Below are 24,811 nucleotides of genomic sequence, written 5' to 3' on the forward strand. Positions count from 1 at the left end.
CACCTACAACTTAAGTTTACAAGCCAATTACCAACATAATTTAAAATCAATTTTGTAACGGAAATATATATTTAATGGTTAAATAAAACAAATACAGTATATTGTGAAAATAATTGTTTTCCAATTAAACATTTTGAAATGTAATTTACTCCTTGATGGCAAAGCATCATCATCGTCTTTAGTGTCACATGATCCTTCAGAAATCATTCAAATATTCTGATTTGCTGCTCATGTTAAAAACAGTTGTGCTGCTGAATATTTTTCTGTAAACCATATTTTCTTTGATGAATAGAAAGTTAAAATGAACAGCATTTATTTGAAAAAAATATCTTGTCACATTATAAAACATCTTTACAGCCACTTTTGATCAAATGGATCCTTGCTGAAAAAATATTTCTCAAACTTTCACTTTTGAATGGTAGCATAGCAGGAATGGTGATTATAGTTTAATGAAGGTAACAAAAACATGTTTTAGCCTTTTGAGTAGAAGCATCTTCACATTCATTTAAAAAAAAAAAACTTCTCTACAGTATGAAAAATATTCAAGGCCTGTATTTTTCAAAATTGTATTAAAATGATTGGATGATCCATAAATAAACAAACAATTTAACCCACAGAGACATTTTATAACTTTATTAATGAGTTTATTATTTATACCAACAAACAAAAACATTGTTTATCTCTCCCTCTCTCTCCCTTTAACCGTTCATCTTTTCACTGATGGGCCGAGCAGCCGGTGTGTGGTGGTAGTGTGTCCCTGCCCTTTCCAGAACATTCCATCAGACAATATTCCAGAGTTTGAGATATGAACGTTACATCAATTGACATCACACACAAAACCCCTCCCCCATCAGATTGTTAAAAACAGAATCAAGACAGCAATACAATAAATAAAAGGATCAGAATTAACACTGATGAGGAGGGGGGAAGGGCAGGCAGGCAGAAGGGCGGGAAAGGAGAGAGAGTAAGAGAAAGAGATACCAGGTAAAAACAAAATTTTGTTCAGTTTCGTCCCCCTCCCTGGACGCAGAGAGAGGCTGGATGAAATGTTATATACAGTTGTATGATGAAGGGATAGAAGGAAGGAAGGAGGGAGGGGGGAGAGAGAGAGAGAGAGAGAAAGAGAGACCAAAAAAGGCTGGTTTCTGTTCATACCAGCACTGCTCCACTAGGAGAAAAATCTAATTACAAGGACAATAGAATAACAATAACAAAAATAACAAAATAAAAGGTACATGGCATTTACATATTAGCAATGAGAGAGAAGAGAGAATGGAAGGAAGAAGGGAAAGACAAACAGCTCTGTTTCAAAGTCTCATTTGCTAAGTGTCCATGGTGTGCGTTTGGGCTCATGTATCATGTGTAATTTGTATGAATATCCACTAAATCCACATTTAATGGGCACGCCAATATATAGAAATACTCACACACAAGTGTAGACTCCATAATGCAAATTCTGTATTCAAACAGAACGGCTAACACAGCTATTGATGGGATTGACCTATGCGTTATACGTGTGTGTGCATGCACATGCACAAAGAACTGACAAAATGAGCAAGTTTTTATACTGAAACTGACAAAAAAAGAAAGAAAAAAGAAAACATAACCCTGTCTCAGCTGCTACGAATACCTAAATAATCTCCTTAAAAAAATTAAAAACACAAGTGTGCAATGATTACTTAAAATTGACATACGCACATATTAAGACACTCTTTGCTCATTTTCGTCTCGGCGAAGAAACATCACACATCTGGACACACACAACACTGACATCTCATGCTCGCTGCTTTATAAAACACATTGCAGTTCTTGCTTTTGTCCAAGAACTCCAAAAGAAAGCTAAAATGTATCATTTTAAGAGCAAAAACAAATTTAAAGGAGCTTGATATCATATATCATTCGTTAAAATGTCAAATGGATGGCATCTCAGGCAGAGAGCAGTAACTGTGCAGTGCTCTTCCTGCCACTAGAGGGCAGATGTGCCCTAACTGGCCATTCCCAGTGTTCAAACCTAAAGATGACAATCAACTCAATCATGGGTTGATAATCATATTAAATTTAAATCGACCTCCTGTGATGATCGACGCTATTCATCTGGGCATCACACACTTCTACCATCATGGGAGAACATGACAACACATAACACAAGGTGACGAGTGTGAGTGATCGCGTGTTTGTGAGAGCGTGCAAGAGAGACTGTTTGGAGCTGCTGCTGGGATAGAGAGAGGAATGAGAGAGAAGGGATGAGGAGAGAGGGGTGATGATGTCTAAGTAATGCTGAGGGAACAATTAGGTGTTGTTGCTCAGGGTTCCCGGTGCTGGACCAGACTGGGCTGGACCGTCTGAACCGCCCTCTGCAGAAAGACAGAGTTCAAATACTTCAGGACATGTGCATTTTCAAATCCATACAGACTGACAGGAAGAGTAAAACAAAGATATGGGGTATGTATGTGTGATCAGTACCGTGCGAGGCAGGTGTCGTCTGCGAGCGAGCGTGGGGAGGAATGAGAATGGAGTTCAACTGTGGTTGGATAGACAGCTCTGCAGGGAGAGAAAGAGATGTTAGTCATCAATATCTGTAGGTGTCAAAACCAAGATGGACTTGTACTTGCGTCACAGGATGTGAAAGCCATCTCAAATTGCAGGAAGCAAAATTATGCTACTCTCTAAGATTCCTAAAGGCCAAAATCTGAGGCATGTGTTGTGGCAAGTTCCATGAAAATTGTTTGAATGACAAACTGTACCATTCCACTCACTATTGTCAGAGCTCCTTTAGAGTCCTAAAATTACACCATCACTCAATATAGACGACACAGTCATTATAGCTTAAGTTACCTTTTGCGGATTTATTTTGAGGACCTATTGCAGTGGGAGAAGATTCATATGGAGATAAGTCAAATCATCTTATCAAGCTTTCTTTTAGAGTAGGACTGTTCAGAACATTCCTATATGCACTAGTTGTATAAATACACTGAGTGTGCACTTCAGCTCAGTAAGTGGGCACTTTATAGTTTGCTGCCTTTTAACAAACAGACATTACTAAGCCCTAAAAAGGGACACTGATTTGTCAACAGTCAAGGGTGATCTCAAAAGCCATTATTGTAGTGAATTATACCTAAAGTGAATAGAGATGCACCGATTACAATTTTCTAGGCTGATTCCGAGTGAGTTTGATCTGCCGATACCGATTTCATTTTCTCTAACCACTTTACAGCACACAAATATTTATTTTCCATCTTTTCTTTAATAGAACATTTTACACTTTGCATAGAACATAGAACTATATACTCCTGGTGTGGGAAATTCACACACAAAGTGCAGTGTTATGGAAGAACTGTTTCCTTCTTTTCACATTCAATATCCAACTAAAAAAATGTGATCTATTTAGCCAACTAAACATCTGTATGATAACAGGTAATGGCAATAAAATAATATATAAATAACAAATAAAAATAAAATAAATATAGCCTTGCAGTATAAAAGATATAACTCAAAACACACACAAGCCAATTCCAATCACTTGTGCATCAATGGCAAGTTTTTCTTCGCAAACAGAAGCATTTCTACTTTGTCACCAGATAGTCTGTTTCTTCTCTCTCTGCCACATGTCCAGCCAGACTAAACAAGCACTCACAGTCAACGCTTGTACATGGTGCAGATTGGTAAGCTCGAGGATTGCGAGATAATAAAAACAAGTTTAAATGGGTACATTTTCTAGAAATATTTTTGAGTCTTCATTTTCTTTTCTAACATAGCCTACTCCAGTTCTTGTTAAAACACACCAGACATGCAAATTCTGTGCATTTTGGGCACTTTTGTGTGAAATCATATTTATTTTGTCCATCAAAAGTGTGATTTTACTTTAATTGAGAGTGAGCAGTGCAGTAAAAACAGATTCGGCGCTGAAACTCCCGTTTCACCGTTGATCACGCGCTGCTCCTACTTGACGCATACTGTGAATGCACGCATTGATTAACATGCACGCCGAAAGAAAAAGAAAAACGCGCTGCTCATGCTTGCGGTGTGAAACGGCAGTAATTCACGAGGTTCCCTACATGTGCGTTCCATTTGCACGTGTGATAGGCCTACTGATGTTGCGCGATGTTAATCATGCGGCACCCGATTGCATTTGACCGCCATAAAATCAGAATATGTCAGACTGACTGGGGTCGCCGGTATATATATATATATATATATATATTTTATACACACACATATATATAAATAAATATATAAATTGTATACACTGCTATTCAAAAGTTTGGGGTCAGTAAGAATTTATAGGCCGGTTTCACAAACAGGTCTTAGATTTAGCCAGGATAAACCCTAGTTCGATTAGGGCATTTAAGAAGCTTTTATAAACGTACCTTTGAAAAGAAATATTACCGTTTAAAAATTGCATTATTTTAATTATATTTTAAAATGTCTTTTCTTCCAGTGATGGCAAAACTGGATTTTCAGCAGCCATTAGTAAAGTCTTCAGCGTCACATGATCCTTCAGAAATCATTCTAATGTGATTTGGTGTTCAAGAAACATTTCGTATTATCAATGTTGACAGCAGTTTTGCTGCTTAATATTGATCAAGAATGCTTTTTGAGTCTATATCCAGTAATCAGATATTATTTAATCAGATCTTTGCTCTGCAATTAAGGATACTTTCTGTTGCGGTACAATAATGAAAAGTGCAAGCTGTGATGGCCAAATCACAAGTTAATGACTTATGAACTGGTTCTTATGCTCAACTTTTAGTCTAGCTCACTTATTATACATGGATAGATCTATAGATCTTTTTTAAGAAACAGAAAACCACTGCTTTTTGCAGTGTTTTACTTTTAGGTTCATTAAGCTTAAATCAGTCTAATTACTGCCTGGTTGTTCGTTTGACAGTGTGTAGTTAAGTAATAGACATGTTCACAACAAAACAACAGAGCTTTACAGTAATAAATGGTATTCTAATGTTTAAAAAAAATACACTTTATCATATACAGTAAGTATAGTTTTTTAAAAGAAAGACAATTAGGATCATCATTAGTGGCAGAATTAATTTGGAACAAAATATGTTAATTTTTTGTTGCATGTGACCATTTTATTCATTGTAGCTTATTAGAATTCTATTAGGATTGTATTGAGAGCTTTCTGTATTGTTGGCTACAAAGAGCATTACAGATCAGTCACTCACACAACATTAGATTCTAGGTAACATACTATTGTAGACAGGTGACAACACACAGGCATTTGACAAAATCAGCTCACTAGATATAAGCAACGGCTTTATGTACTAAACCACAAGATATTCCTAATATGTGTCAGATAGAGACAGGGGTAGAGATAAAGAAAGAGAGCATGAGATTCCGATTAATCCGACAAGGCTGAATCTGAACAGAAGTGGCAGTTGTCTCAGTTCAACTCACCCACAGGGCTGAAGTTGAAGAGTTGGGGAAGTTCTCGGCCATTAGGCAGACGTGCATTAGGCTGGCGCAGCTCATCAAAGAAGGCATGCGCACAGGCCTCCAGCGGTGAGAGCCGCGTCACCGGCGTGTACTCCAACAGACGAGAACACAATGAAATGGCTTCAGGAGGGGTCCTCGGCTTAAACACCTAACACAAACGCACAGATTCACAGGGAAACGTCACATCTAACCAGTTTAGAAGAAGTTAAAGACTTGCATCTACAGCATCGGGCATCGATTATCCTAGTCATGCACCAAAATTTCAGCAACCGAAAATATCTTTTCTATACAGTTTTGGAGGGCCAAAACTATTGGCCGGAACAGTGACGGCAAATTAGTCAGTGTCTATTTCGTGCACATGAGCTACAACAGGTAAACATGTCAGCTGTGTGGATGCTAGGGCTGGGTTGACAATATCGATATCTCAATTTTGATGAACAAAGATCTTTTAGTCTATGCGGTTTTCAGCTGAGGCGTGAACGAAACTTCACTAAACATTATTTAAAGCGCACCTGTCATCCAACAATCACCATAAGCTTTTTTTTTACCTTTGATATACTTTTGAAACATCAATAAGTCTGAGCTTTGAAATTCTATCAAACAAAGTAGTTGACGGACTCAAACAGTATCAAACAAAAGTAGTATCAAACAAAGTGCTGGTAAACTTATCTCTTCCACTTTACTAGTAGCCACAACACAAATAAACATGAATGAACTTATGTTGAGAGAAACATTACAACTTGTTATTTAAGATATTTTTAAATAAATCTGTCATGAAAACGTATTACAGCCAGTTAGGGTTAGGTTAAGTCTGTTTTCATTTCAAGTATTGAAATTTGATTAATTCATTATTAAATAAACTATTTTTTGTTTCAGTTTTCATATAAATGAGGGTTTCTGTAAAAAAAAAAATTTTGGTACATCACTATTTTAACCTTCAGTAAGACCTAAATGTTTCGTTCTGTGCAACAGGTGTTTTACCTTTGTCCAAGGGTGTGCTTTGATCTGTGGGAATTTAAACTCTGTGTAGTTGGGGTTCATCTCTCGGATCTGTTCTCTTGTGGGGGTCCCCAAAACCTGCAGAGGGTGGACAGAGAGAAAATTATAATTTTTTTTGTCTATGCTTACACATAAAAAATAAAACGATGCCCATTTTCCTCTCACCTTGATGATCTCCACTAGCTGGTCCACTCCACTGTCACCGGGGAATATGGGCTGTCCCAAAAGCAGCTCTGCTAATACACAGCCGGCTGACCAGATATCAATGTTGGATGTGTAATCCGTGGCTCCGAATATTAGCTCAGGAGCGCGGTAATACCGTGAACAGATGTATGACACATTGGGCTCCCCACGAACTAACTGCTTTGCACTGTGGAGACAACACGATGGGGGATTATAAACATATTATCAAAGAGACAGGCGTCTAAAACTAATGTAGTGGGCAGCATATGAAGGTGTACAAAAATTGGGAACCCTACACCATTGCTAAAAAAATAAAGCTGCATTGAGAATCACATCAAAGATCTGTGATTCTAAGGGGGATTTCACACTGGGCAGGATTGCTGCGGTTTGAGAGTTATTGTTATTGGTGCTCCCCTCAACCTGATTTTATCAAACCCTGGTGCATTTGCGTTCATCTTACATCATCACAAATGAGCACACCGCATGATGGAAAACAGGACGCAGGTCAATACATTGTTTTGTATAGGGCTGTCAAAACGAATGAATTGATTTTTTTTTTTCAGATTTTTTTTTTTTACATGTACAAAATATTAAACACAATTAACAGAGCATCTGTTTTTCCTGAGAATCCTGGCAAAAGAGAACTCAATTCAGAACTGGCGTGCTTCCTGAAAAGCATCTCTGACTCACAACAGACACAAGCACAGAAAGTCGCTTCATACAACGAGCCAATACCACATAGAGTTAACTTATGCACTTAAATGGATAAAAACACAAAATGATGTCTTAAATTGGTTAAAAAGTCTTAAATGAATGTAAAGAGTTTAAGACCATGTTAAGTGCATGTAATCCACGTTATGTACATGATCAGGTATTAAAGTGACAGCAGCCTCATATACCTGCTGCAGTCTGTCTATTACTGGCTTTCATCCACAGTACTTAGTAAAAAGATGCCGTTAAACATTTAAAATTAACCGTCTGTCTTTCTGTTGTTTCCACATAAATTTGGAGATTCAATGTGAAATTATTACAATAAAAAAAAAATCACAATTACAGAAAAATGTGCGATAGTTATTTTTTTTCAAATCGAATGACATCACTAGTTTTTCATTCATTTAGTGCTATTATGCAAAAGCAGAGTGTACGGCACTTGGATTTACTGTATGCGCGTCACATGAAGGCGGCTTTATGCTGCTAGCCAACGAACACTTTAAAGGAGACATGCTGATTGCGAGCCATTCACTATGCGCGACTACAATGCATGCTCACATCCAAGGTAAATTCCCACCCGTCATCCCTTACATGTGTTTTGTTGAACTAAAGAAGTCGTCATTGACTAAAATGCATGCGCAGGTTACTTTCTGAACGAGTGCGCACCCAAGTCCTAATTGCTTTCACACTTAATTGAAAGCACCCTAAATCTATTTGTGAGATCCCCAATCCAGGACGCAAATTTGGCACACAAGCAAACCCATCTGTTACGAGACCCATCATAGTGTAAAGGCTCTTATACATTTAAAGCATAATAAAACAACAAACTTGTGTGACTTTTGTTTGGCCTGATTTTCTTCAAAATGGAGTCCAAAACAGCTTGCCAAAGCAAACTTTCTGGCTGGTAAACACCTTCAAATTATCATTGGCCTGTGGCGATTCCATAATTAGATGTGCTTTAGGGTTCAAGAATTCTTCTCAGCTTCATTACTTCTATTCAGTCCATTAAGGCCAGATGCAAGAAAAAAAAAAATAAAATAAACATACTGAAGAGCTGTAATTCTAAAAGTAATACTAACACTTTTTTTAATGTTTTAATACCATAAAGCTCCTGTTTTAAAGCAATTTTTTGTATAAAGTGACATGATGTGACTGGAGTGGGCGGCAGTAGGATATTCGCCAACAGTATAGGCTACCCCAGATCTGGTATTTCAAACATTTTTGCCCCAGGGCAAAGAGCAAAAAAAGAACTTCGTCTGGAGTATATTGGGGGCTGAAGATCAGTATATATCTTATACATGGGTGCACTGCAAATACATGTTACACAGAGAAGTGTCAGGACACACACCTGCCAAAGTCACACAGTTTGAGTACAGCTGTGTCTGGGTCCACCAGGAGATTCTGTGGCTTGATGTCTCTATGGCAGACGCCTTGGGAATGAATATACGCCAGACTGCGAAATAACTGATACATATACACCTGAGACAGAAAGAGAAAAATAGAAAATTGTGGGGGAGGAAAGAGAGAAGAAGAGAAAGATGTTATTGTTTACTGTCCATGTACATATGAATGGGCACAGTAGCAGCAGTCATGAAAACACAGAGACTTACTTTGACATAGATAATGGGGATGGTGGTCTTGGACTTGTTGAAATGGCGTGCCACCCTGTACACGGTTTCTGGTACAAAATCAAGCACCAGATTTAGATACACTTCATCTTTCTGAGGAGAAAGAGAGAGAGAAGAGATTAGTTTGGTAAAGAAAAATAATATTATTCAAACATATTATTCAATATGACAAAATTATATTGATGGGATATCAATAACTGGAAAATAAGGAAAGGTTGAATAGAAAAACCTACCTTTTCTCCACTGGAGTAGAAGAAGTAGCGTAGCCTGACAATATTACAGTGGTCCAACTTCCTCATTATCTGTAGCTCACGATTCTGTAGCGAAAGAAATGACGTGTGAAGAACGGTAAAAGCACGCAATGAAAATCGTATTTAATGCATTCATCTGTGAAAATGTATTGCTCTGAATGTGCAGCCCATTTAAAACTAGTGCTGCACAATCAATCAAATGAAACCACACTGTAAAGTGGAAGGCTGTGCTCTATGCTGGCTGTAAGATACCACACACACTCATGATTCAGTGTTTTCACACCCAGAGTGGTTTCATTTACATTGATATTAACATGCATCTCAGGTCCATTATGAGAGATTTCCATTTAAAGCTTTACAAGTGTTGTGAACGGCAAGTACTCCTAGCTCACACTTGAATAACTTACAAATTACTATACAAAATGTAAAAGATGCAGAAAATCACGTTCTGCAGACAGAATGAGATTTAAAAAAAACAGCGGTCAACTACGACTGCAAGACATTACACTTTATTTCTAATTGTATATTATAATACGACTATAATACAAATATTGAATAATTACATTACAATTTAATAATTATAATTATCACTTAATATTTAAGTGGAAAACCAATGTGGACCCATACCCTATTACAACCAAAGAGGATTTAAAAGGGAGTCCACTTTTAAGCCCAGGTACAATGTTGATGGAAACTTGGAAAGAAAACATTTTCTTTTATTTGGTTCACTTTCGGGTCTATTTGAGAGAGGTTCAGGCCTTCTGAAAATGTAAAGAGCAACACTTCCTCAAGGCAGCAGAGCCTGGACAAAACAACTTACTTTGGAGTCATAAGGCATTGCTTGCTACTTTGTATTTTATGAACAAGCTGTTGAACATGAAAGGGGGTGTTTCGATGCGATCTTAAGCCTTTTTGTTCTTTTAGCTTTTAAATCTAAGCAAAAGCAACACGAGATATTAAACGTTTATATCACAGTTCAAATCGCAACATGTAAAAATAATTACAACGTGCTTGTAGCAGCCTGATTTAAAAGGCATGTAGAATTAAAAGTAAAAACCTTTCATTTTGGACTTGGAAAGCAGCATTTTGTCTTGTGTGTGCATACAGATTTTATATATTTCAGGGTGTTTTTATTATAATACTGACATTAGTTTGCACACACCGGTATTCAGTTTTTCTCATACCTACCTTAAACCGTTTATCCTGAAGCACCTTCTTTATGGCCACCATCTCCTGGCTGTCGATGAGTCGAGCCTGGTACACCACTCCAAACGAACCATTCCCGATCACCTTGATGTCTGTGTACGAAACCTCCTGAGGACGGTCGGGACCCTGCCCTGGTGTGGCTACTACTGTTGTCACTTTGCCACTATCCCCTAAAGACACAACAAAATGAGTTTAAAAAACAAAACAAATGGTCATTGACTGAAACCATCTGACTATCATATATATCAATAGAATCACAATGAAGATTGACACCATACGAGCCTGTGTTAGCATGTACAACCTGAATTAAATGCTTTATCAGGGGTCAGCAACCTATGGAATAATCCTGGCTTAATCTAAGCCATGTCTGTGAAACCAAGCCTATAGTAACAAAAATGTAGCATTCATTTAATTTTTTTTTGCATTATTCATTACGCTTGTAAAATAATGTAATTTCTCTGGGATGATAAAGGCAGCATTTTGGCTAAAGGTGATGATACACAGGGCAACTTTTTGAGCAATGTTGCTGCGCAATCTTGCCGAGCGATTGTTGCTTGGGCACTTTCCCATTGAAAATGGGCAATAAATTTCTATATGGATCATTTAGATCGGTCGTGGGACCTGTCCCACATCTGGTTGCCCATTGGCGGCAACATTGCCCAAAAAATGTGTATGATCGCCTTAATACTACCAGAAAATTGATATTTTTACTTGGCAGAATAAATGTGAGTGTAAAATGTAATTTGTGTTCTATGAGAATTGTGTGATGTCCGTGTAGTCATTATATGGGGTAGGATTTGTGGTGGACAAGCTCCTCGAGGTAAAAACACAGTAAAATGGCTGACAGTATTAATTATGAAGCTACCATGTAATTTCAACTTAGAAAAACATTTAGTAATACTGCTAATCAGTAGGTGATTTGAAAAGACAAGTCGCATGTAACATTTATGATTCGGTTATTGTGCTTTACATGCTTTTTGAAGCCTGAAATGACCATTAGCCATTATAATTGGTGATCAGCACATTCCTCGATTTCTCTTGTGTTCCATGCAAGAAATTCATGTTTGGATTGACACGAAGGCTGGAAAAGGGTGAACTATTCCTTGAAACTACTCAGGCATGCCTGAGAGGCGATTAAACACGAAAATATTGAGGCTGTCTCAAACAAACAGCTAACCAGTGTTAGATCTACAACAGGTAGATCTTTTTAAACTCATCGGTGCTCTCTTATCAAGCAGGCTATGCCATTTTGCCACTCTGACAGGTGTTAATAGAAATCGAACACCCATGTTAAGCGTGTCCAAACACAACAGAACAACGAGCAGAGCTTATCACTAGAAATAGCAGGAACACCCTTAAGTCTGTTTGAACATGGGTGGAGGATGAGAAAGCTAAAATCTGACCACATTTCCACCTGTGGACAAGAGCAGACCTGGATAATGGGCATGCCTGGAGACTAACAAAGCCATAGGGTGATGTACTGTCACTTTAGATATAGAAAAGAAATGACAGATTCACCAAAACAAATGCTTTGTTTCATTACAAGGCAAAATTATTATTTGCTGGATCACAGCAGAGCAGACAGCTGTTGTCATGCATGATGGAGACGGGTTGCTGCTATTGAGTTTTTTTTTTCTTTATCAGAATGACACTGCTTCAACAAGTGGGATACGGGATACCGTGAGTTAGTGGCCAGTTAATATGGCCATCACATAAACAAGATTCAATGAACATTTTGGGATGTTGCATAAAAAAAGGCTATATAGACACAAAAATACAAATAAAATTTCCAAACCGTGCAAAAACTTTTACATTTTAGGTAGATAGTGGATAAATTTTTATTCAGATAGACGAGCGCATTAACTATGAGGGAAACATTCACAGTATAAATTGCTAAACCACCAGTCATGTAACTGAATAATTCACTCACAAAATCATCACATAGAACCTGTACTGTCATGATTCTGAAATGTCAGAACCAAAGCCTGTCATAAAAATACTTGCTAGTGATACCTCCTATGATGTGCGTGTGTGTGTGTGTGTGAGAGAGAGAGAGAGAGAGAGATTTAGGCCATTCAACGAAACCGTCGTGTTCAGTCAGTGGTCATGTTTATGCTACTTAGTGGCTTTCAGTGAAAAAAGCTGCACTGAGGGATGCTTTTGCTATTTCAGCAGAACGGTGTATATATACCTCATCTATTTGCAAATACAAATATAATAATATATATTACACATATCATATGTGTAAAGGAATATGCATACAAAAGGCAACTCAACTGCTTTATTCCTGATAAAAATGTGGCTAAAATGTATCAGGTTGTGAGTGCAAATGTCAGCAGGCTGGTCAATTAAAAAATGGCCATTAGGCTGAATATAACATGAAGACAAAAACAGCAATGGCTCTTGTGTGTTGTAACAACTGGTTCAAGGTTTCTCAGAGGACCCATGGGTTACAGTCGGACATCCATCCACCCACTTGTTCTCCCCTCATTCCTAGTAATAACACCCATCACCACTTCCCATGGAAATCCAGCAGTCAGCACCAGTGCAGATGAACGCTGCTGCCAGCACTGCAGTCACTGGGAATCATTTATAGAGCACCAAATGAAGAGGTTTAAAGCCGCTAGGGAAAACACTAGTTTTCACAGTAGCCCAACCACAAATTAACATTCATAGTAATTTTCATTCGTAGGAGGACAGTGTTTAAATTTAAAGCTTTGTAATGATCTATTAGATTGTAATTAGGGAGTTGTTAAACATTACATTCATAATATGTTATAAATATTGAATATGATCTTTTCTTTTTAAATATATGCACAAGCAAACACCACTTTAGTCCTCTCTATGCTTAACTTACGTAATTTTACGGTCAGAATAATGATAAGGATAGTTATGATGCGATTAAATGCATCCAGGGTGGCACAGGATAAAAATATTTAAATTAAATGCAGAATTGAAGATACAATCTGTTAGATGTTATGCTAACTGAGCTTTGTTGCCAAGCGAGCAAATCTTGAAGAACACAACGACGTCTAAACATCCAACAGACCACGATTCATATTTTAAAACAGGGCTGAAATTGGCTAAAAATATGATGCACATATATCGATCATAACAGATGTGTTTCGCCCTTGTTCTGATGAAGGATTGTCGAGCTAATATAGTTAGCGCAATCAAAGCCCTTGATCCGTCTACAAAAACAAGCTCACGTTAGCTTAGCCAGTTAGCCGCCTAAAGTAGGTTAACGCGATCACAACAAAATAATCAAACAAAATAATGAACATCGTGCTACACTGACTAGCACTTCGGCTTTTATTAGTCTACCATCATCCCATTTATTGTGATTGTCGTGTGATGTCATTAAATGATACTCACTGCCCAGCTTTAGGTTCCCGAAACCAGACGAACTCCCGGCTGAGGCCTGCGCGCCCCCCGTCTTTCCTGAAGTGCTTCCACCGGCGACGGCTGATCCGGCGGCGGCTGCAGCGGCTCCAGGGACCCCGGGAGGCTCAGCAAACGAGCTAGTCCTGGGCCGCCCGCTGCCGCTCATATCGGGTTTTGTGTGTGCCAGAGCGGGGGTAAAGAGTGCCGGTAGACTGGCCCAGGCGCGTAGTGTATATGTCAATTTAAACAACAATAATCGTTAAAAAATAAAGATCCCTGGACTATTCTATCGGTAAGGTTGTGCGCCTCCTCTTTCTTCTGTGTGGTTGCTGGCTGGGAAACTGGAGCTGACGCACAATGACGCTCTAAGCGCATTGTCTTCTGGGTAGTGAAGTTCAACAACGCTCTCACGTGCAGGGATCCTGCAGCACAAGAATGGGCAGCTTTTCATTATTCTTTCATGCCAAGGACCCCCAAATATAATAATACTGTATGCAAATTTAGTAAATGCCTTTTATATTATCATTGCAGATGACTGTAAAATAAAAATAAATTATTTAAAAATGAAATAATGTTTAATACCCTTAATATTTAAGAATGAAAAGACCTGCATTACAGAACCCTAAAACACTAACTTACAGTCTAAACTGTCCATTTGAATGAAAGTAAAATAGTGTTTTTCCCCTAATAATTGAAATTGAGAATGACATTATGTTGATGTCAATATATCATTCGCGTGGCTATTTTCACTTTACTTCCAGTAAATTGCCTCTTTATCTGAGTTTTCGCATAGCAGGACATGTTGTGTTTTGAGATGTTTCATTATTAACGAATTTATTGGTGGTTTAGGGACCTGTAGTGTACAACATGATATAGCCTCGCATTCACATACCCTAGCATCCAAAAATGCTTCAATCACTAGACTGTCCATCACAGCAGCTAACAGTTTGACAGGCAGTCTTTCTATCCAATCAGCGCCTTGCACAAGCCACACGCGAACCCCCATGGGGCGGGGCAGCACAGAGCAAGAACAGAGGCCAGACAAACGGTACATTTCCATACCCACGATCTTGTTTACGTTAATATATACTCAACGAGCAGTGCGTCGCGCTGAATAATACTGGTTTCTCGCAGAGAGAAACGCATTGTGAACACCGTAAAGACGAGCGCTGCACGAGGGATTGCCCATCTGCAGCGCGCGAGGCGAGGTTCGGAAACGGTTGGGGAAAGAAGGCCTCCCCTCAGCGGTCTTAGACCTGCGGGGAAAAGTGAAGAGCGCCGCCTGACGACCGCCGTGCAGCGGGGTGGCTCACTCAGGAGACAGCGGTGCGCTGCATAAGCTCTGGCAAAATCTGAAGAGCGCCACCAACTGCTCGCCACAAGGTAAACAACTCGTGTGAAACCTGCTAAATGCTGTTGTCTGTGTGCACTAAATTATTACTGCCTAGATAGAAGTTGATTGATAATAATGCGTATTGTCAATCAGTTGGATTTCAATATCTGCACCCGTAATAGTCTTCTCGTTTATTGATGGAGAGCAAATTGTGGACTCTTTATATTACACAACTGCCATATGTCATGAACGGACTAGGTAAAATATGAAGTTAAAGTATGAGAATTCCACTTGATGTGCATATAATATTAAATGCAATGAAATATTTTCATAAATATCTGACAGTGTTGACAAAAAGTAGGGACACAACTGTGAAAACTTATAAAAATTAGATATACAAATACTAACCTTCTTTTCTTAAGACCTAGTAGTAATATTAAAGTCCCCATGAAATCAAAATTGACATTTTTTTGGCGTTCAGTATGAATATGTTAGCCGTACTGTTATCTATAAGCTAGTGTGCTCCAAAACAATGACAAAATTCACATTTAGAAGATATTCAGCATTCAAAACGTAGGCTTTAGCCGAAATCACATACTCACTATATAGTAGGCAAAAAACAGTATGTGACAAAAGAAGTATGTCTGAATTCACAGCACTCTCAAGTGTGCATACGGTGGACACTTTAGTATCCCGTGAGGCCTCAGGAGAGGATTGGAAGTGAAGCGACGCTGGTAGGTCACATGTTGGTAACAACATGGCAAATGTAGTGTCTCCAGATTACATTTATACTACACACATTCATACTATTTAGAACATACTTTTTAGTGGTCGTGAAGTAATTACTTATTCAAAATAAGTACCTAAAGATTGAGTATATGATTTCGGACATAGCAACCGTCTCTCACTTTCGCCAATGTGAATAAATGATTTTGATGACATCCCTCTGCACTTCAGCTTCTCATAAGATTTTCTGTCCAATCAAATGCTCTCTAGAATCTAAAGCGTCCAACCCCCTACATTATAAATAGATGCTGAAGCAGCGGCTAAAATACATCACGTGTTCACACATTGCTATTTTCTACATGGTTCGAACAGTATATGCTTTACATTTAGACAAATGATAACTGGTTTCGTGTTATTGTCATGCGAACTGCCCCAGCGCACACACAGTCTGCTCCGGTCCAGAGATGACAGCACAGAGCGGATACCAGACCAGAAATTCTGAAACCCCTTTGAATTCTGCACAGAATGCTATATTTTAAAGTGAAATGGAGGAAAAATTAGGAGGAAACTGCGGCCCTACCGATCTCAATGGCTCTAGCCGAGCTGTGTTATAAACAGCCCTGTTTTAGTGGAAATGACATCAACACATTGAATAATTCTGCGCGTTTTAAGTTATTCGAAGCCCGTTCTAGGCTGATTTGTATGTCGGGGTACATGTCAGCTTAGGACGGACTTTGAATATTAAACTTAATATTGCTACTAGGTTGAGAAACACTGATATAAATGAATTACTGAGTTATGGTCTGGTATTGAATGATAAAATAAAGAGAAAATCAAATGAAATTGTACAGTTGTGTTAAGAACATTATAGTGACCATCTCAAAGTGGATTTTTTTTTAACTAAATGGCAGATAAAGTGATGTGACATGTTTTGTCCCATGTCTCGATGATTACGGTATATAAATTATGTCTGTAATATCTATATAATTATTGGCCTGTGGAAATCTGCTCCTAAACGATAAATGAAAGTGCAAGGCCAGAAAATTTGTCTGGGAGTCTGTCTTCTGACAAATCTGTATAAGTAGGATTTTCTTTTTTGTTGTTTCAGGTTGTTTTTAGGCTTAAGATTCATATATGGCATGAGAATATATACTGAACCCAGTGGCTGTGACTCATCATAACCCCAGCAAAAGTCTTCGCATCTGAACAGGTTTAGAACTGTTGTGAAGTTACCATGAGTGAGCAGGAGTATGTGGAGCATCAGTACATGTGCAGTGAGTGCCAGCAGCTTTTTAATACGCTGGAGGAGGTGCTGGTGCACCAACAGATCCACACTGGAGCAGATGGGGACGAGGTGGAGTTCCTGCCGAGCTTTGAGGACTGTGACGCTGGAGAGAGCCAGTATCAGTGCCTGGAGTGTGGAGCCATCCTCAGGAACCCTGACGAACTGCTGCTGCATCAAGAGCTGCACATGAGAGAGGCTGGCCAGGGTGAGTGCGGTGCTTATTATGTGTCAGATTGTTTCCTTTGGAAGTGCATGTAATCAGCACCTTAATGCTTTATTTTCAGAGCTATGTGAGGTCACTGAGGTGGATTCTGTCGACGCAGAAGTGCCAATCCAGTACCAGTGTCTGGAATGTCTGGCTCTCTTTGAGACACCTGAACTGTGGTTGGCACACAGACAGACACACAGCAGAAGCACCACCCACAGCAGCCTGAACACTGACACAGTGAGCACACACACACACAAACACACACACTCTGGTAAACAGAGCTGGGTATCCATGCAGATCTGATTCGCTCAGCTTTTGATTTGATTAGATTCTGGTTAATTTGGGAATGCTCCAGCTGTAATTTTCATTTGTATATGAAAGAAATTCTCTCTCAGCTAATGAACCTTTTGACTTTTTTGAGTAGTTTATGAAAATGGTAATTTTAAATGAGCAAACTATGCAGTTATGTGGATACCAGCTAAATAAAACAATACTTAAGAAGTAGTGTAGATATTTAATATTGACAGACTAAATAAACAAAACGAATCTGTGATATCATATTCGAGCTAATAACTCTTGTAGTGTCAGTAAGACAATATTGCTGTCTAATAGAGAAATCAATTATTAATATAAGTGAAGCTGTCTACACTGTGAGTCCCACTGTCAGGCTCTTGAGGTGCTCAACAAACAAGTTGTGTGGGTACATACTCAGAGAATAAAAGATTTGTCTTGTCATTTAAAGAATCATTATCAAGATCATTCAAATGAATATTGTGATTAATCAGAAACTCTTACTGAAGAACTATCTTTTAAACAGTCTAATTTCATTTTGTGTTCTGTTTCAGGAATATGTTCTTCAGCCAGATGGTACAGTCACTCCGGTTCAGTTGCTTAATGTGCAAAATCTAGTTCTGGATGAACAGAGGGCAGGCCAGATCCTGACCCTAGCCCAGGTCTGTTGCATACTACATACATTTGTACACACACAACAAATACAATCTTTAAAGGGGGTTTGTTTTACTCTGATCTAACCAGGTGTGATGTGATAAAAGTGATGTTTGATTTACATTTGTGTCGTGCTGAATAGTCCTCCTCATTCATTAGTCCAAATAAGATAAACACCAAAGCCTGTCATTTAGACAGTATTTGGGAACTTCATTTCAGTAAAGGTGCAGTAAGCCATTTTTCTAAAACGCTGTTAAAAGTGGATCGGAAAGAGCAGAGAGAGAGAGAGAGGAAGAGGGGGATTTGAAGAAAGAGAGATGGCTGAGAGACTTTACAAAAGAGTAAAGGTCAGAGGAATATCACTGGGAAATGAAGGGTTATGATCAGGCAAGAGCTTTAGGACCCGTGTTAATATCAGAAAAGCTTTCTAGCGCTGGAGAGACCTGAAGGCCTGAAAACTGACGCTGAGGTTGGGTTGTCTCTGCTCCATACGCGAGTAACATTGGTTTTTTTTCGTGTGTGTGCTGCTGGCGACTAACATCGAACTCTTGATTGTATAAACTCGTGTGCTGTATGTTAATTTTTTGTTCTTCCATGTCATTCGTTTGTCAACAACTTTTTATTTTGCTTTGCTTCTGCTATGATAAAGAAGAATGAAGGGAGGGTTGTGTTTGTTTGGGTATCTACAGTGTTCAACAATGAATCTCAGAAATTGCTTACTGCACCTTTAATAATTTTTCAAGAATTGTGCATGGGAACATTCTTACGAACTTCCAGGAAATTCGCTTAAGACATTTCTTGAATCCGGCCTCAGGTTGTTCCCATCTTATTCATTTTGAAGGTTCAGTGTGATAATGTCTGTGCCGATTGCCATATTGTTTTAGGATGTTGTAGATCCCTATTTCTTAGCTTACCTTTGTTGCTTTAATTTTTCAGGCTCTACGAGAGCAAGAAACCCCATCTAAAACTGCAGGCGCTCCTAGAACTATGCTAGTGCCAGCAAACGCTTCCCTGCCCGGCTCCACCTCAGCGATGCTCCGTCTACAGTTCTGCTCTGCCCAAGCCATCGCTGATGGTTCTACCTCAGCTACTCTACGAAAAGCTAAACTCCTCGCCCCTCTCTTTCCTTCCGATCCTGTCCGGCTGGACAATGTGACCACTTTGAACCTTCTCCCTTCCTCTGGTCAGGTGAACACACTAAAGAAGGAAAATGAGGAAATTTTAATTATCCATCCTTATGAATGTTCTGAGTGTAATCTGCTGTTTAGCACACCAGAGGATTTCCTTCAACACCAAGGGGAGCACTTCTTAGGCCAGGACAAAGAGAGTGGGGACACTGGGGTGATGGTGGGGTATGAAGACAGTTCTGGGGCTAAGGAAGATGAAGGAAGAAACGACGGATTAGAAGAATGCAGCAAAGTTGGCAAAGTTAGTGGTGGGAGACGTACGTACACTGCCCGCTCAGCTGCTTTGGGTTTGACGTCGTCTGTCTCATCCAGCAATATTCAGTGTGAGGAGTGCAAAAGAACGTTCACCTCTGCCAATCGGCTTGTGGCACACCTTCGTGTGCACGAACAAGGAACACACGAGTGCCCTGAGTGTGATAAAGTGTTTAAGAAGTTGGTGTCCCTTCAGACACACATGCGCACACACTCTGGTGAGGCACGTTTTCTGTGTGTGGACTGTGGACATGGTTTTACCACAGAGATGACTCTTATGATACACAGGTAATAACGCACACAAACTCTACAGCCAAATATCGTAACTTGCTTGTGATTTGCATATCAAACATGGCATTTTTGTTTTGTCTTCCCCACTTAAGGAAATCCCATACATCTGAGCCACTGCACAAATGCCAATTTTGTGCCAAAACCTTCACCAACATGACCAAGTTCTTGTACCATCGCCGCACTCACCGAGTACGTGAGCCGACCACTCCAGTCTCGCAGGTAATTGTCGGTTTTAGGAAATTAGCAATGCACAAGATCAGCATCATATTGTTTATCAGTCGATATTAGAGATTAAATTTGTCTAGTTTATCCGTATTGGTCAATATTGGATATATATTGTGCAATATTTTCCCCTATATATCCTTTAAATTGTCTTTGGCCTTCACAAAATTGAACTTGCAGTTAGGATGCACTGATATTACAATTCTGTCCAAAACTGATATTCTGATTTCTGATAATTATTTTAATTTTTTGCCTCATATTAAAATTCTATAATGTTTTGTCTAAATAAAAAATAAAACACTAAAAACTAAAATCAATTGCTAAAATGCTACAATATAACACATTATATTGTACAGGATGAAAAATAGATTATTTAATAAAACTCTTAAATGTATTCTTTAGCAATGATGACATTGCTTGTTATCTATGATCTAAAGTTTAAATGTGAAAACAGAGGAAATAATCATGTACCATTTAAAGGGATAGTTCACCCAAAAATGAAAATTCTGTCAGTATTTGAATCACCCTCATGTTGTTCCAACCCCGTAAGACCTTCGTTCATCTTCGGAACACGAATTAAGATATTTTTGATGAAATCTGAGAGCTGGATCACTCCTCCATAGGCTTCTTCAGGGATTGAACTTGCCGGCCTCGAAAAGTTATTAAAGACATTGGTAAAATAGTCCAAGTGATTATAGTGGCTCAATCTTAAGTTTATCAAGCGACGAGAATACTTTTTGTGCACAAAAACAAACAAAAGTTACGACTTTATTTCAACTATTCATTTCCTTCTCTGTGGGCCTCGAGTCAGTTAACTTAGTGTGATTGCGTAGAGCTACGTCACACGTAGGCTCACTATTGGCCGACCATGGTCATGTGTGTGATGCGTGTGACGTACAACAACAGAGTCTTACGCTGTTAAACTAGTGAACTGACTCCAGGCCCACAGAGAAGGAAATGAATAGTTGAAATAAAGTCATTAATTTAGTTTTTTTTGCACACAAAAAGTATTCTCGTTGCTTGATAAACTTAAGATTGAGCCACTGTAGTCACTTGGACTATTTTAACGATGTCTTTAATAACTTTTTGAGGCCGGAAAGTTCAATCCCTGAAGAAGCTTATGGGGGAGTATGGAGGAGTGATCCAGCTCTCAGATTTCATCAAAAATATCTTAATTCATGTTCCGAAGATGAACGAAGGTCTTATGGGGTTGGAACAATATGAGGGTGATTCAATATTGACAGAATTTTCATTTTTGGGTGAACTATCCCTTTAATATTCAGTATTATAGTAGAATGTGTAAATAAAAAATTGTAAATAAAAAACATCTGCTGATAACCAATATTGTACAGATATATTGTGCATCCATTAAAAAATGGAATGATTGCATACTTGCACTAAGGTCTAACTTTGCATTTAACTTTTTTCCATTTGTAATTAGATGCAAATTAAGAAATATATAATGTTTTTGTGTTTTGTACGAATTTACACTGTTAGTGCAGTTATTTGTTTTATCCACATAAACTGCAGAACCTAATAATTACACAAAGAAGACCCATTATATACTTTTTTTCCTTAAGATGGAACTGAATGTGAACTGTTAACAACAAGGAAACATATGTAAGATTAATTCTACTCTCTCCCCTCTGCAGTTTGTACTGGCACAGCAGTCTCCTCTCTCTATCATCCAGAGAGCAAGAGAACGAGAGACTGCTTGGAGGAAAGAAAGACAGTTGGTGACAATTCCTCCTGTGAAAGATGACAGCGACACAGGTCCTGTGCTCATTGAAGGTATTGCTGTGGTCTCCCAGTCTTCAGAGCCGTCAGAGAATGGGCTTTATGCTGAACACCCAAACACAGAACAAGACCAAAATGGAGGGAAAATGCTGACAGACGACCCAAACCATTCAGATACTGACTATGTGGAAGGAGGAGGAGGGGGAGAAGAGGAAGGTAAACACAGGACTCCTGCTGCTGAGGAAGATCCGAAGTTTCCGTGCTCTATCTGTAAAAAAAGATTCTCCTCGCAGGTCCGTCTGTTGCGCCATCGCCGAACGACTCATATGACCGAAAGGCGTTTTAAATGCAACATCTGTGGGAAACCGTTCAAAAAGCAAATCCATCTGCGAAACCACCTGCGCACACATACGGGCGAGCGGCCGTTCCAGTGCAGCGTATGCGGAAAGACCTTTTCCTCACTTGCTAATCTTTCCCGCCATGGACTCACACACACGGGAGTTCGTCCTTACCGGTGTGACATTTGCCACAAAGCCTTCAGCCAGTCTTCAAATCTACGTCAACACCGTCAGCATCTTCACAGCAATGCAACACCCTCACCCTGTCCAGACTGCTCTGCCACTTTTATCCGTCCTGCTAAACTCGTAGCTCATCGTTTTCTTCACCACCCAGGTTCGCCGGCACCTTACCCCTGCTCACACTGTTCCGAGGGGTTCTTGCGCAAGCGGCAGCGAGACATACACTGTCTGGAGGAGCATCCCGACCTGACTCAGCCGCACTGCATCTCCCAGGACTCTCAGGTTAGAGGTCATCAGGGTTCAACAGATGACACAGATCAACAAAGCGCTCCTTCAATGACCAAACCCAATCTGGATTGCACTATTTGCGGCAAGCGCTTAAACTCTCCTGCAAATCTTCGCCTGCACCAGCTAAGTCACGGACTTGGGCCCGGCCGGCCACGAGGCTCCAACTCCGCCCTTGGGAAGTCTCATCCCTGTCCGGTGTGTGGAAAACTGTTCGTTTCAGCCTCAAGCGTTACGCTACACCAGAGAGTTCACACTGGCGAGCGCCCGTATCCTTGTGCGATCTGCGGAAAACGTTTCCGCCAGAACACGCACCTGCGGGAGCACCTCCGCACCCATTCGGGCGAGCGTCCGTTCCGATGCGAGTTCTGCGAGAAGGGCTTTGTGCAGAGCATGCATCTGGCAGAACACCGGCGTACACACACGGGCGAGCGGCCGCATGCTTGCGGTGAATGTGGAAAGACATTCAAAACCGTTTCGAACCTTAGGAACCATCGGAAGACTCACGCTCGCTCCCAAAAGCAACAAAAGCCGGAGCACAGCGGAGAAGCAGTGCTCGCAGAATCCAACTCAGAAACCGTTACTGTTGTGGAGGCGTCTGAGATGGACATGGCAACAGCAATACCATCTTTCTGCCAGCTTGGACAGCCGCAAGTCTTTCAGATACAGACATCTAACCTGACACAGGTCTGTATGCTTCTTTTGCGTTGTGCAATTTTGTTACAATTTTTGTGCACCAAGTAATGGTTTATATTTTCCACTGCTTCAGACTCAGGGCACTCCCACCATCATGTGTAATGAGTTTGGAGAGACTATAGCCATCATTGAGACAAGCGGAGACCTGGCAGAGGCCATTGAGCTGTACCACACTGCACTGGAGGGTGGCATCAACATGGAGGCCATCACTGTGGACAACCTGCAGTTGTTGTGAGAGAACAGTGCCGCATTCCAGTGACCATCATCTTGGAGATTTGAATATCATGATTAAAATGAGCTTAAGTAATGTCAGATGGGTCAAAAAAGGACAAGTTGGAATAGGCCATCTAAGACAAGGTGTTGCAAACTCAAGACATTGTATTGATTTCCATTGAAGTGAATGTGTGAATAAGTGTACCTCAAAAAGCCACTCTAATAGATCCATTCAAATATTTTTCAGCCTTGTTTTGACTTTTTTGAGACAAAAATAGGGCTGATTTTAGAGGATGCAACTGAAGTCTGTGATAAAATTGCTCCTGTTTTGGGACTAGGAATGGACAGTCTGGCTTGCTGATGACACTCTTGTTCTGACAGAAGGCATGTTGGCACAGATTTAGAAAGAAATACGCCCATAGACAGTGGAGCAAGTTGATACCACAGGACGGCTGAAAATGATTCCTAGTTTACATTCTGATCTGCAGTTCTTGCGAGGAGGTAGTTTAAGGACATTGAGCTGAAGAACAAAACAACAGGGAAGAGGGGAAACAAAACAGGGGAAACAAAACATGTTAGTGCTTATCATGGACAGACATTATGCACCATCACTGCGATGGACAAGGGATCCCCATGTGTTACATGCATCACAATTCTGTCTCTACACTGAATGTTTGTAGCTTTTTTAATGTTATGATGCTGATTTGGAGAAGTCTTGCTAATAAACTTAAATTGTTCCTCTCTGTCTCGCTTGTAATTGATTTGAGGAAGTGTAATTATAACAGAACTAGCCAACAATCATGATGTCACCTTAAAGGGATAGTTTGACATTAACATCCTGTCATCACTTCCTCTCTTGCTTCAAATCTGTATGACTTTATTCTGTGGAACAGGTATATGATTTCTTGAATATGTATTAGAATGTTTCAACTGTTTTGGTTAATACAATGAAAGTAAAATGTGGCCAAAACAACATCAGAACATGCCAACTTTTATTGAATGAACAAAAACAAACCGACACATTTTGAAAATTACTATTTGTGTTCCAAAGACGAAAGAAAGTCATAAAGGTTTGGAACAATGTGAGGGTAGGTATATTA

General features: G+C 39.6%; 2 protein-coding genes across 2 annotated transcripts; one reads left to right on the forward strand and one right to left on the reverse strand.

Moving 5' to 3' along the window:
* Positions 1–622: 622 nt before the first annotated feature.
* gsk3ab (glycogen synthase kinase 3 alpha b) lies at positions 623–14,203 on the reverse strand. Its single transcript, XM_077209888.1, has 10 exons — positions 13,805–14,203; positions 10,412–10,599; positions 9,206–9,289; positions 8,955–9,065; positions 8,693–8,823; positions 6,616–6,820; positions 6,433–6,528; positions 5,413–5,599; positions 2,464–2,541; positions 623–2,354 (listed from the first exon to the last, which is right to left on the reverse strand). Exons 1-10 carry the CDS (start codon positions 13,977–13,979, stop codon positions 2,290–2,292), a joined length of 1,320 nt encoding a protein of 439 aa, XP_077066003.1. The 5' UTR covers positions 13,980–14,203; the 3' UTR covers positions 623–2,289.
* A 599-nt stretch (positions 14,204–14,802) lies between these two features.
* On the forward strand, positions 14,803–24,456 carry znf526 (zinc finger protein 526). Its single transcript, XM_077209882.1, has 8 exons — positions 14,803–15,196; positions 16,981–17,362; positions 17,442–17,602; positions 18,211–18,318; positions 19,247–20,037; positions 20,133–20,259; positions 21,915–23,489; positions 23,572–24,456. The coding sequence occupies exons 2-8, from the start codon at positions 17,107–17,109 to the stop codon at positions 23,731–23,733; spliced, it is 3,180 nt and encodes a 1,059-aa protein (XP_077065997.1). The 5' UTR covers positions 14,803–15,196; positions 16,981–17,106; the 3' UTR covers positions 23,734–24,456.
* Positions 24,457–24,811: the final 355 nt, after the last annotated feature.

The sequence above is a fragment of the Siphateles boraxobius genome, unplaced genomic scaffold, assembly GCF_051911475.1.
Source record: "Siphateles boraxobius isolate OS27281-9 unplaced genomic scaffold, OSU_SipBor_1 12, whole genome shotgun sequence".
NCBI lineage: Eukaryota > Metazoa > Chordata > Actinopteri > Cypriniformes > Leuciscidae > Siphateles > Siphateles boraxobius.

Excerpts from the sequence above, each read along its gene's own strand:
- znf526 (XM_077209882.1), top strand. The coding sequence starts at position 17,107 with ATGAGTGAGCAGGAGTATGTGGAGCATCAGTACATGTGCAGTGAGTGC. Across the intron at positions 17,603-18,210 it reads GCAGCCTGAACACTGACACA|GAATATGTTCTTCAGCCAGA; the intron begins GTGAGCACACAC and ends GTTCTGTTTCAG. Across the intron at positions 18,319-19,246 it reads AGATCCTGACCCTAGCCCAG|GCTCTACGAGAGCAAGAAAC; the intron begins GTCTGTTGCATA and ends TTAATTTTTCAG.
- gsk3ab (XM_077209888.1), bottom strand. The coding sequence starts at position 13,979 with ATGAGCGGCAGCGGGCGGCCCAGGACTAGCTCGTTTGCTGAGCCTCCC. Across the intron at positions 9,290-10,411 it reads TTCAGGATAAACGGTTTAAG|AATCGTGAGCTACAGATAAT; the intron begins GTAGGTATGAGA and ends CTTTCGCTACAG. Across the intron at positions 2,542-5,412 it reads CTTCAACTTCAGCCCTGTGG|AGCTGTCTATCCAACCACAG; the intron begins GTGAGTTGAACT and ends CTCTCCCTGCAG.